This window comes from Telopea speciosissima, chromosome 9, assembly GCF_018873765.1.
Source record: "Telopea speciosissima isolate NSW1024214 ecotype Mountain lineage chromosome 9, Tspe_v1, whole genome shotgun sequence".
NCBI lineage: Eukaryota > Viridiplantae > Streptophyta > Magnoliopsida > Proteales > Proteaceae > Telopea > Telopea speciosissima.
In genome coordinates this window covers 36,683,888-36,695,401 of record NC_057924.1, presented here as the reverse complement: position 1 = coordinate 36,695,401, position 11,514 = coordinate 36,683,888, and the positions used below count along the sequence as shown (strand labels likewise).

The 11,514-nt window shown below is 35.8% G+C and overlaps 1 protein-coding gene across 1 annotated transcript; it reads right to left on the bottom strand.

Moving 5' to 3' along the window:
• Window positions 1-91: 91 nt before the first annotated feature.
• Window positions 92-517, bottom strand: LOC122638857 (probable methyltransferase At1g29790). The gene has a single exon (XM_043831707.1). It carries the CDS (start codon window positions 515-517, stop codon window positions 92-94), a length of 426 nt encoding a protein of 141 aa, XP_043687642.1.
• Window positions 518-11,514: the final 10,997 nt, after the last annotated feature.

Below are 11,514 nucleotides of genomic sequence, written 5' to 3'. Positions count from 1 at the left end.
CCCAGCCGAAGGCCAGAAAAATGCTGGCATTGATTTTCTAGGCATAAACTTGCGCCAAACCATACTAACACGACCAAGGTCGATCCGATGCTTATAACTGAACTTGAAAGTAAGTCTTTTCAAGATCAACTTCTTTAATGAAGAAATGATTCAACCAGAAGTACCCTCCAGGCCTTAACACCCTATGAACGTCATAGAATAAGAATTCCATTGTTGTAATAGGGATGCAACATTTAACAGCATGGCCACATCGGACAATATCGAAGAACCCATCAAAGACAGGAAGATGCTGCTGCAATGGGACGTGCAGTGGGAAAAGCCCCCGCAATGCACTGACCTTACTATTTGTAGCACCAAGGTTCATGGTAGTAGATAAAACAGTAATATTGTGGAGTTTCATTCTACTTGCAGAGGTCCTAGTTCCAGCTTGAATATCAAATGGTAGGCTAAGAGCACTGGTAGAACTGTTTGCAATGTTCATTAATTGGGCGATCGTGAGATGAAGCTCCGATTTCATGGTTCGATTTGAGAAAGAGAATGTTGGTGGGTACTGTGGCAAGTAAGAGGATTAGGTTCAACCTCATTCCGAAGCTCATATCTCCTCGCCCCTTATTTCTTTACTCAAGTCATTCATGCTCTTGTCTAATTAGATCCCCTTATGGTTCTCTGCATCCTATCGACCCTTGGATATTCTTTTTGATTACATGGATGCCATAGCCTAACGTTCTACAATCTGTTTGTGTAACCGAAATTTAGCATCAAAACTATAAACAACAGTAGTATACCTTAAATACAATTCAAACCTTCTCAGTTGCAGTTATGAGATCCTGAATGATGTTGTAAATGTTTAAATACTGCAGCAATCTTTATTTCGGATGCATAAGACAACGGACAACAAGGAGTTCTGGGCATCTTCCATGAGCAGGATCACAAACTACAAACACAGGTTCTGTATTTTCTTCAAGCAACTTATCTCTGCCAATGACAGTTTTATTAGAAAATTCAGGGTATTTAATCTTAGAATACCACATTTCCATATGTATCATATGAAAAATTGATCGTTTAAGAAAAGGAAACCATCAAGTACGAAAGGAAAGCTAATTAGGCTTCTTAGAAAAACTTCCAATTTTCTATATAGGAGCTATGGTGATACAAATGCTCCTGAAATTTTATAAAAAATAATGAATGATTAACTTACTTTTGTACAACTGTTTAACAAAATTTAAGATGAAGAGGAGATTCTGGGAAAGAGAAGAATTATGGTGAAGTGTCACCAAGTTATCTCCCTCCTTTGACGAAATCTAGTGGTACAGGAGTCCCATTCAGGTGGGAGAACTCCTGAATAGAGGCTCCAATCGGACTGAAACTCTAAGGGAAGGTAGCTAATATCCTAGCCCATTTTTCCAACTGATAGGCCTTCAAAACAAAAATCAAACGATAAAATAAAATTCCTGAATTTTAGGTCTAGCGGAAGAACAACACCCAGATCTGAATTCTCAGGCCTGGGCTTATTCTCCTTAAGTTGTAGAGAGAGAGAGAGAGAGAGAGAGAGAGAGAGGGGGAGAATGTAATGATTAAGATCGTACCAGTTGCCAGTTGTGCCGAAAAGGCTCCTGTCCTGCAGTGGCGGGAGCTGGACCGTCGAGTCCGGCAAAACCACAGCAAAAACTGGGGTATGGTGGTCTTTTCACAGGTGGGTGGTACCTGGGCCCCACATGTGAAATGACCAGCCCACCCTTGTTTTTGGGCGGTTTTGCTTGGTTGGACGCTCCAGTTTCTGCCACTGTTGGACAGGAGCCAAATCCCAGTTGTGCAGGCCCAACATGTTTATATTATTAGTATAGAGCCGGGTCGGGCTCAGCCCAAGGCCTCAACCAAGGCATATACAGGAAAGCTACTTAGTCTTCTTAGAAAAACTTCCAATTTTCTATACAGGAGCTATGGTGATGCAAATGCACCTGAAATTTTACAAAAAACAATGAATGATTAACTTACTTTTGTATGAAGTTATCTATTATTCTTCGTCAAAAGACAGCAAAATCATTTAACCTGTAAAAAAATATAATTAGTCATACTATGTAATAATAGTTATTTCATTGGAACTTAATATTTTAAAAATTTTAAATTCCTTCATTTTACCTATTTTGTAATAATACTTCTTTGTAGACCACGTTCTTTGTGTAAGTTCCATTTCTTCTTTTTGCTTAGTCCCTCTTCACCAAAACCTTGGTTGTAGACATTTACCTCTTGATAATGCTACGTACAATTGCCCATGTGAAAATACTGGTTCTGGTAGATATACTCCTACATGTGGTATTGTTTGGCCTTGTGATTTATTTATTGTCATTGAAAAACTAAGTCGAATTGGGAATTGCTCTCTTTTCAAATGAAAAGGATATCCTTCATTTTCTGCTGGAGATAGTGGGATTCTTGGAAGAGGAACAAGATTACCCGAAAATTGTCCAACTGCAATCTCTGCTAGGATGACATTTTTTTGAAACTGACGACAAATCAACCGTGTACCATTGCATTCACCCTGAGAATGATTCAAATTTCTTAATAGCATTATTGGACAATTCTTCTTCAAAACTAATTTATGTGGTGGAAGTCCCTTTGGAGCCAATGAATTGAGGTATTCTTCTGGATATTGAGTATCTGCATCATCTGTTGCTGAATCAGAGCTATGATATGTAACACTCCTGGAAATTGACAAATTAGTTTCTCATTCAATTTGTCTACTGTGTCATTTTTCGTTGCCAAGATAGCTCGTTCTGTAATGTATTCTGTTGAATCAGATTGAAGTTGTAATGAAGGAAATATTGCATTTATCAACTCATTTTCTGATTTTTCTTCATCTTCGAATTCTATCACCATTTCATCTGGAATGTGGATAGAATCTCCCAATTCTGTTGGTTCTTCTCCATTCCCAACACGTAGCAGAAAATCACTGAAATATTTATCTGCTATCGCCCTCATGTTAGTTTTCAATTGAAACTTTTTCATTTTTGGCCATAAATATGACATTACTAAACCTGCATCTACTGTCTCTGATCTTGTAGCTCGAGGAACCACTGGAAGTACCTGTCTGAAGTCTCCTCCGAATATCATAACCTTTCCTCCAAATGATTCTGAGTTGTTTGTTATATCTTGTAATGTCCGATCAACTGCTTCAATTGCTTGGCGTTTTGCCATTGGAGCTTCATCCCATATAATAAGTTTTGCTTTTCTTATTAATTCAGCTGTGGCACTTTGTTTTGAGATATTGCAAATACTTGAATCATTGATATTTATTGGGATTTTAAATCTTGAATGTGCAGTTCGACCTCCTGGCATTATTGCTGCTGCTACACCTGATGTTGTTGTTGCCAACGCAATTTCCTTATTTGATCTTATCGTTGCAAGTAGAGCACGATATAAATATGTCTTTCCCGTACCCCCTGGCCCATCAACAAAGAAAGTACCACTTTGATTTTCATTCAAGTGATTTAGAATAACAGTATACACATTGTATTGCTCTGCATTCAACTTCTTCTGCGCCTCATAATCTTCAACAGGAACTGTTATGGAATACTCATCTGCTATTTCTCTTGGTTGAGATTCATTTAAATGAATTGAATTATATTGTATTTCTGGCAAATCAAAATCTTTGCTGCTTTTCCCCATGCTTTGTAAGAATGAATTGACACTTTTAATTGTTTCCAATTCATGATATTCATATCCTCCACTTCTTTTCTGTATGTCTTCGGACAATGCTTCGTAATGATCATTCCATAGCTTTCTAACATCACCAGGCTCACAGTGAACAAGTATCATTGCAAAAAGTTTACGAACTATGATAGGCATATGGAAGAAAGCTGAATCTTCTAAACATTCTGAAATAGCATTATCACTTTTAAGAAGTCCTTGCTTTTGAGCTGACTCTTTAAAAGATGAGCATTCGAAACCTTCAACACATAATATATTTTGAAAAGATGTTGGACCCCTTATGTGATTTAATAACAATCTTAAATAGAACCTTTCTCCTTCTAAAGGCTTAGTTGAATTAACTCATCCTATTGATTGTTTTACCTTCCTTTGTGTCCAACATTTTCCTTGTTGGTTCCACACATAATGCTCTGAAAATTCTCTGTACAGATATTTTCTTGCCTCCTGATGAACATAATTCATTCTGAAAAACTCTGTCAACATCGTTTTATATGTATTATCTGAATGAAGGACCTTATTCAAATCTTGTTTTTCCCAATACCATATCATCTGTTGATCTGGTAGATGCAATTGTAAATTTATAACATATGGGAACATCTCATTCAAGTTGAATTAAAAAATTCTCCAAAATGCTTCTTGTGCAGATACCCATCTTGCATCTCTGAATTGCTTTATTTCATCTATGATATATTCTTCATTACCATGGGTCATAGAAACTGAAACCCGATCATGACCTTTATAGACATATTTGTATAGGTACTTTACTGCCTTCAATCCAAAACATATCTCAACATTAATGTGACAGTCATATCTTGGCAGAAGGTATGGATTATAAGGAACAACCCATCTGTTATCTAAGTAATGACAGCGTACTTTAACTTGTGCTCCATCATTTCTTCTTCTGTAAATAGGGTAAGAATCTTTACCTTGCATAGTATTTTGATTAAATGTGCGGGGATATCGATTCTTACATACTCCATCCCTCATACATGCATTATGCTTATTTAAATTTCCACAAGGGTCGTGCATCATATGCTTTACAACCTTCTTATGTAAATCAGAATATTCAGCGAAATTTGGAATTTCCATATCTATCAAAATGATCAGCATTTGTTATCTTGTACTCTTTTTACATAATTACCAATATGTATGCATGTGGAAGCCTTCTTTTTTGAAATTCAACGACATGTACATGTGCAGCTACTTCACCAAAAATGACTTTTTTGAATAATTGATCCTTTAAATCCTGCAACTTTGCTCTAAATACCCTGGTTGTAAGATCTGGTCTATCTTGAGGTACTTGACCTTGTTTCAATTCTTCATGTATCTCAATCCAATCTGGGTTGCATGTCATTGTAATAAAAAGATCAGGATTCCAAATTTTTGTACTAATGCTATAGCATCAAGATACCTTCGTCGCATATCTCTTAGTCCTCCAATAAAAGATGCAAGTAAAACAAACTTTGTACCAACTTGATCTCCTCTTGTTTCACCAGCTACAACACTATCAACTATTCCTTGATATAATTCCACTCGACTATTTGATTGTTTTGTTCGGAAAAAATCTAATCTTGTTGCTTCAATTTTAATATACATATCCACAACATATTGATGTAGCAGTCGACCAGCAGATAAAAGAATTGAACGATGACCATCTCGAATTTGAAGTTTTTGACAGTAGTATGCTCTGGGAGATATTCTATTCTTTTTACTCTCATCAAAACCTACAATTTGGAATATTAAAGTTATATATTGTCATCTAAATATTAAACCTTTTAAAAAAGGTAATCGTTTAATTCTAACGAACCTTCACTGTTGTCTGCTGCATTAAATATAGATTCCTCGCATGTAATATCATGTAAAACTGTATATGGTTCACCTCTTTTCTTTAGTCTTCTGTGCCATCCAACTTCTCCATTTGGATATAAAAGAGGATACTGTAACGCATCATAACAACCATAATAATGTTTTACTTGATGTTTCTTACCAGAATGTCCTTCAAATACTATGTCACATTTTTCTATCCTATTTGGATTATTTCCTTCTACCCAAATAGCTGCAACTTGATCTAATGATGGTGCATTATAAACTCTCTGATCAAGATGTACATCGCTTTTGATAATTATATCATAATTCTCCAACGAAGGAACATCTTTCAAGCTTCTGAAGAATCTAGCATATGGATTATTTGAAAGAATCTCCATCAGTTTCAACACTGTAGGCTCTTGAAGTTTTGATTTTTGCAGTCTTTGCATCCTATGCTGTAGTTCGTTATCAGTATCGTAAAAATACAATTGCAAATAGCATGGTTTACCTTCTTCCGGAAAGATTGAAGGTAATTTATGGTATATTTGTCCTTGAGCTCTAAAAGTGTATATACCCTGTTTACCATTTGCTAGATCTTTATCGACATGAACTCCAAAATATGTGAAGGAAAATATGCTATTGTAAGCCCTTATGAATCTTCGGAATTCCATAGCCTCAGATGTTTGAGATGTAAAAAGATTATATAACTCATCTGAAACCGTTGTGGATGCTAAAACGACATTTCCATTAGAGCAATAAAATGACGGAGTTTCATATTGAAATTTCTTTGCTCCACAATGTTTGCAAGGTGGTACTTTTTTGGAGTACATGTAAAGTTGAACATTCTGGTTCAAACAGTAATTTAATTAAAAAATATAAAAAATGCTGTATTAAATAAATGTTAAAAATATGAGTAAACAGCTTTCACACAAACTAAGGTTTGCCTAAATACCTATATCACACTTCACTAATAAATGTTGACTCACAGACCCCCTGGAATTTACGTAGTTAGTTTACGTTAATCTAACGTGGTCATGCTATCTGATGATCCTAAATTATTTAAAATACGAAAATAACCTTATATGCAAAGGAAATGGATCTGAAAGAGCGAAATAAAATCCAATAATTCATCCTCCTCAAATCCTAGCGAAGGAACACATCTCATAATCTTATGCCTCATAACTCTAATGTTTGAGTTCATGATGAAGGACGGTTAGACGTGCCTAGGGGTCTGTAACTCTAAATTTATAAGTGAGGTAGTGTACAAGGTATTTGGAAAAACCTCAACGGTTGTACAACATGATTACCCTAAAATATTTATGTCTACATTTTTTAAAATAATACTAACCTTCCATATAAGATGGTTGATTTTCTGAGCTTTCAGCATTTGATGTTGTAGCCCTTGATTCTGTAAGTTGGGCTTTAAGCAACCAGTTTTGGGGACTTCTTCTTTTGGTCCTTTTAGTTGCATTATATCTTTCATGTTGATTTTCAGTTAACTTTAGTTTTGGTGACATAGTAATCTAGTTGAAAAAAAATTCAAATTATAATTAAGAAGAATATAAGTACATATCAACATAAAATTAAATTTAATAAAACAAGGATTATTTGCCAAAATGATACAACTAAAAAACAATAAACATATGAAGGAATAATACAAAATCTTGGAATTTCAATTTATTATAGAGCATCTCGTATTAGTTCCACAGACAACGAATATTGTAATAAATGAATCATGATATATACTAAAATTGTGCATTAGTTTGAAAACTAGAAGATTTTTAACAAAAATATATGATCACCAAAGATGATGAACCAAACCTCATATAATCGATGATAAAAAGAAGAGGCATGGAAAGATTGACAGATAACAATGGAGAAACAGAAGACTTCCAATAATAAAGTAACAAAGAACAATTTTATTGGTTGAGTAGAGAGTTAACCAAAGGTCGGTGAATTGAATGTAGTCCCCCCATCACTACCACTTTTGTTTCTTGTGATCACAATTTGATTGGTACCATCTCCTATCATCCTAATATTGATATTGTTCTTATCAATTGATACATACTAACCATAGACTACTTACAAAACAGAACCAGAACCAAGATCAAAAAATCAGTTAGCCTATGTTCTGTCCCTTCTTTCTTTGGTGGTACTATTTGAGCTCTGCATCAAAGACTCTTTCTGCTATGGGTTAAAAGCCTGCATCCAGGGATGGTTTGGAAACTTCTGCCTAGTATTTCTTTGCAGGATTTTTGTTCATTTTTCTGATTGCTGGTCCAGGTGATTGTACCTATGGTACTTTGATTGATGTTTATGGTAAAGCTGGCCTTAAGGAAGAAGCGCTACTTTGGCTGGAAAAGATGAACAATTGAGGGATCGACCCCGATGAGGTAACAATGGGGATTGTAGTTCAAACCTACAAGAAGGCAAGAGAGTTTGAAAAGGCTAAGCAGTTCTTCAAGAAGTGGTCATCTGGTAAAGCAGTTGATGATGTAGAGGGAGGAAGAGAGAGAGAAATCCAGAGGTTCTAAGGCTTTGCTTGAATGCGGTGATCAACCTTAATAGCCAATAGAAATATCTCAATGATCTTGTTTATGTTTTTCTCATGGGAAGTAAAATTCCCACAAGATAAACAATGGCCATCAACATATAAGTACACACATAAGCTGATTCTGACTCCTCCAGAACCAAAACCAAAGGGGATATTTCAGGTTCTATTTGAGAAAATCAATACTTCAAATCCAAAGAAAATACAAGAATTCCTTCCTGTACAAAAGGGTTACCCCATTTGAGGCGTCTAAGCTAATGCATTGTTGATTTGGAACATTCCATACTTGGAGTTATGAAAAACATGGGCTTTCAAACTGGGTTTTTCATTTTCAATGCTTTCAAATAGAGGTTTTACCACAGGAACTGCGATCGTAGGCGAAACAGTGGATATTGAGAGGATGAGAAGAGAAATGTAGAGAAAATTAATCCATTAATTCTCTTCCTTCAGCTCAGAGCAGAGTAAAGAGCGACATAAACAAGGAAGGTAAGAGACGAACGGAACAAAGAAATCTGTCACAAAAGGACAGAGTATAGAGAGAGAGCTGTACAACTGGATTTATTCCATTTGAAGAAGTATTTAAGTAGTAGATCGGTATCTTATCAAGAAAATGAAAATTGTAAGACCTGATACGTCTGCAATGTGCATTACTTATTAAATTCGAATTTAATAAGCTAATTCAACGACTGCTTTTATTTTTACATAAAAAATTATAAGGGAACCTGTATATTTTCAAAGAATCTAAAAATTATGAGCACCTTATCTGTGTTCTTAACTGAACTTGGATTTTCCACAATAGGTCTAACTACATCTTCACTTTTCGTGTTATGGGTTTTTGGGTAAATTCTTGCACTTCTCTTGCTCGTGACGATCAGATTTTCAAACAGTTTATCATCCCTCTGTTTCTTAACAGAATCAACCCTGTCTACAGGTGATACAGAAACTACGATATTCACTGAATCCTTCGAAGAACACAGGATGGGAAAATGACTAACATCTAAATGCTGGTATTTTACAAACATTTCTGCAAATGGGCTTGCATGAACTCCTCTAAAAAGTTTATTCCAATTACTGAAAAATGGCTAACATTTTGGCAAATGGGCCTGCTTGATTATTGTATTCCCCAGTTTGCAGTTCTGCACTATTCGTGCCCCCATTCTAATTTCTGCACTTTTGAAAAATTTCAGTCCATTCCTCACAATCAAGATTCAAACTTCCTTCTGCCCTAAATAATTTCTGAACAGGCAGTGCAACTTATGTTTTTTGGGTGAATAATATATTCATTACCAAAAGTAAAAGCAAGCTTCGCAATCATATCACAAATTGAATTTCCGACAAAAGACATGTACACCCTAATCAACTCTCTATTCAAAGGAAGAATTAAGGTTTGTATGAACCTCTGGGATGAGATGAATACCCAAAAAATAATACCCACAAACTCTACCTATGGAACTTTGATTCATGTTTATGGTAAAGCTGCCCTCAAGGAAGAAGAGCTACTTTGGCTGGAAAATATTGATTACCTTTGGTTCAAAGAACTAAAATCACAAGTGATCAGGATGCTCAACATTCATAAATGTAGATTCCTCTATTGGATCATGGAGACACTAAGTAAATCACCTAGATCACTTAGCCAATCCATGAAGTTTTACAGATGCAGTATATCAGGTATCTGCTCCATCAACACATATCCAACCAACTACAAATCACATGCCCTCATAATGTAAATAGGTAGATGACTTACAATTCCCTCTCTTTAGTCATTAATATCAGCAAATTTCAATTTCAAATTATGTAATTAAGTTATGTGGAATTTGAATATTTATTCAAAGCTTTACTTTGCTTAAATGCAATCTGAAAATTATCATGAGATGGAATTGTTTATACAGGGAAATCTTGAAAAGAAGAAAAGAAGGGAGACCATTATCGTTGTATTAAAGTTGTTGAATCAATGGTCCAGTTTCTTCAGAGGAATTGCCAAAGTTATGAAGCCTGCCCTTCAAAAAAATCACACGACTGCCTAAGAAATTTTTTTGATCCCTCGCCCTCTGTTGCCTAATGCCTTTTATAAATGGTGCTTGGAATAAAAGAAGAGGTGGATAGAGCTGAATGGTGGTTATCAGAGGCGCTGATTGATATTCGCAACTAAAGTAGCTTTTGAAACTCATCTAAATTGAAGAGCATGATTTCTACCATTAATCGAGTTATCGCTCTTACCTGTTAAAGCCGGAGATGCAGTCGCTGCCTTCGTCTCACAGTCTCCTTCAAGTCGAAGGTAAATTTGGATCGACGATGCCGATGACGGAGACTAATCAGAGAAGCCAACTCTCGATTAGGCCGATGACGCAGACTAAGAAGAAGAAGAAAACCCAGATTAAGAAGAAATCGATTGATCAGGTTGGGGAAAAAAGAGACCCCGATTAAGAAGAAGGAAACCGAAGAACAAAGGTAACCACAAAGCATAAGAAAAGTAGAAGAAGTGGGAAAGAACATAAACACAAAATTACCTGTCGAAGCCGGAGATGCAGTCGTTGCCTTCGTCTCACAGTCTCCTTCAAGTCGAAGGTCGAAGTGTCAAACACATGTATTGCAGGCTGAGTTGTGATTGCAGGGTTTGGGTTGCAATGGACAAGGATGGGGAAGATGAAGCAGAGGGTGGAGAAACACACTACTTTGGTAAGACAGATTAGAGAAGATGAAGCAGCATAGATCGATATTCTCTGTGGAAGATGAAGGAGAAGGAAAGAAAAGCAACTGTACCATTAAATAAAAATTAAATAAATTAAAACAAAAAATATTAAGATACTAAAAGGGACCAATAATTTTATAAAACACAAATAACAAAAAAGAAAAAACATGAACGTATCGTGGTATTTAGTGATATTTAAATAAAAATAAAGGGTATAATCGGTAAATGAAAAATTTGCCAGGACATGTTTTGATATGATATGATATGATATGTTAATAATTCCTTTATGGCATTCGGATATATGCAAAGTGGTTTGTATTTTCTAGATTGCCCTATTAGAATGAATGTTGTTTCAAATGTTGATTTGAAACGAGCGACTCCAGTGAACTCAACATATCTATGGCATCTAAGATTGGGTCACATTAATGTGGACCGAATCAGTGGATTGGTGAGGATGGGCCCTTAGAGAGTCTCGAGGGTGGAACCTTTCCCCACCCGTGAGTCATGCCTTCAGGGCAAAATGACCAAGAAATCCTTTAGCAATAAAGGTGCTAGAGCCACAGATCTGTTGGAGTTGATACACACTGACGTGTGTGGACCCATAAACATACAAGCAAGATATGGGTATGAGTACTTTATCACGTTCACTGATGATTACTCTAGATATGATTACATATACTTGATGCGTAGGAAATCGGAAGCCTTTGATAAATTTAAAGAATTCCAAGCCGAGGTCGAAAGACAGCTCGATAAACGCATCAAG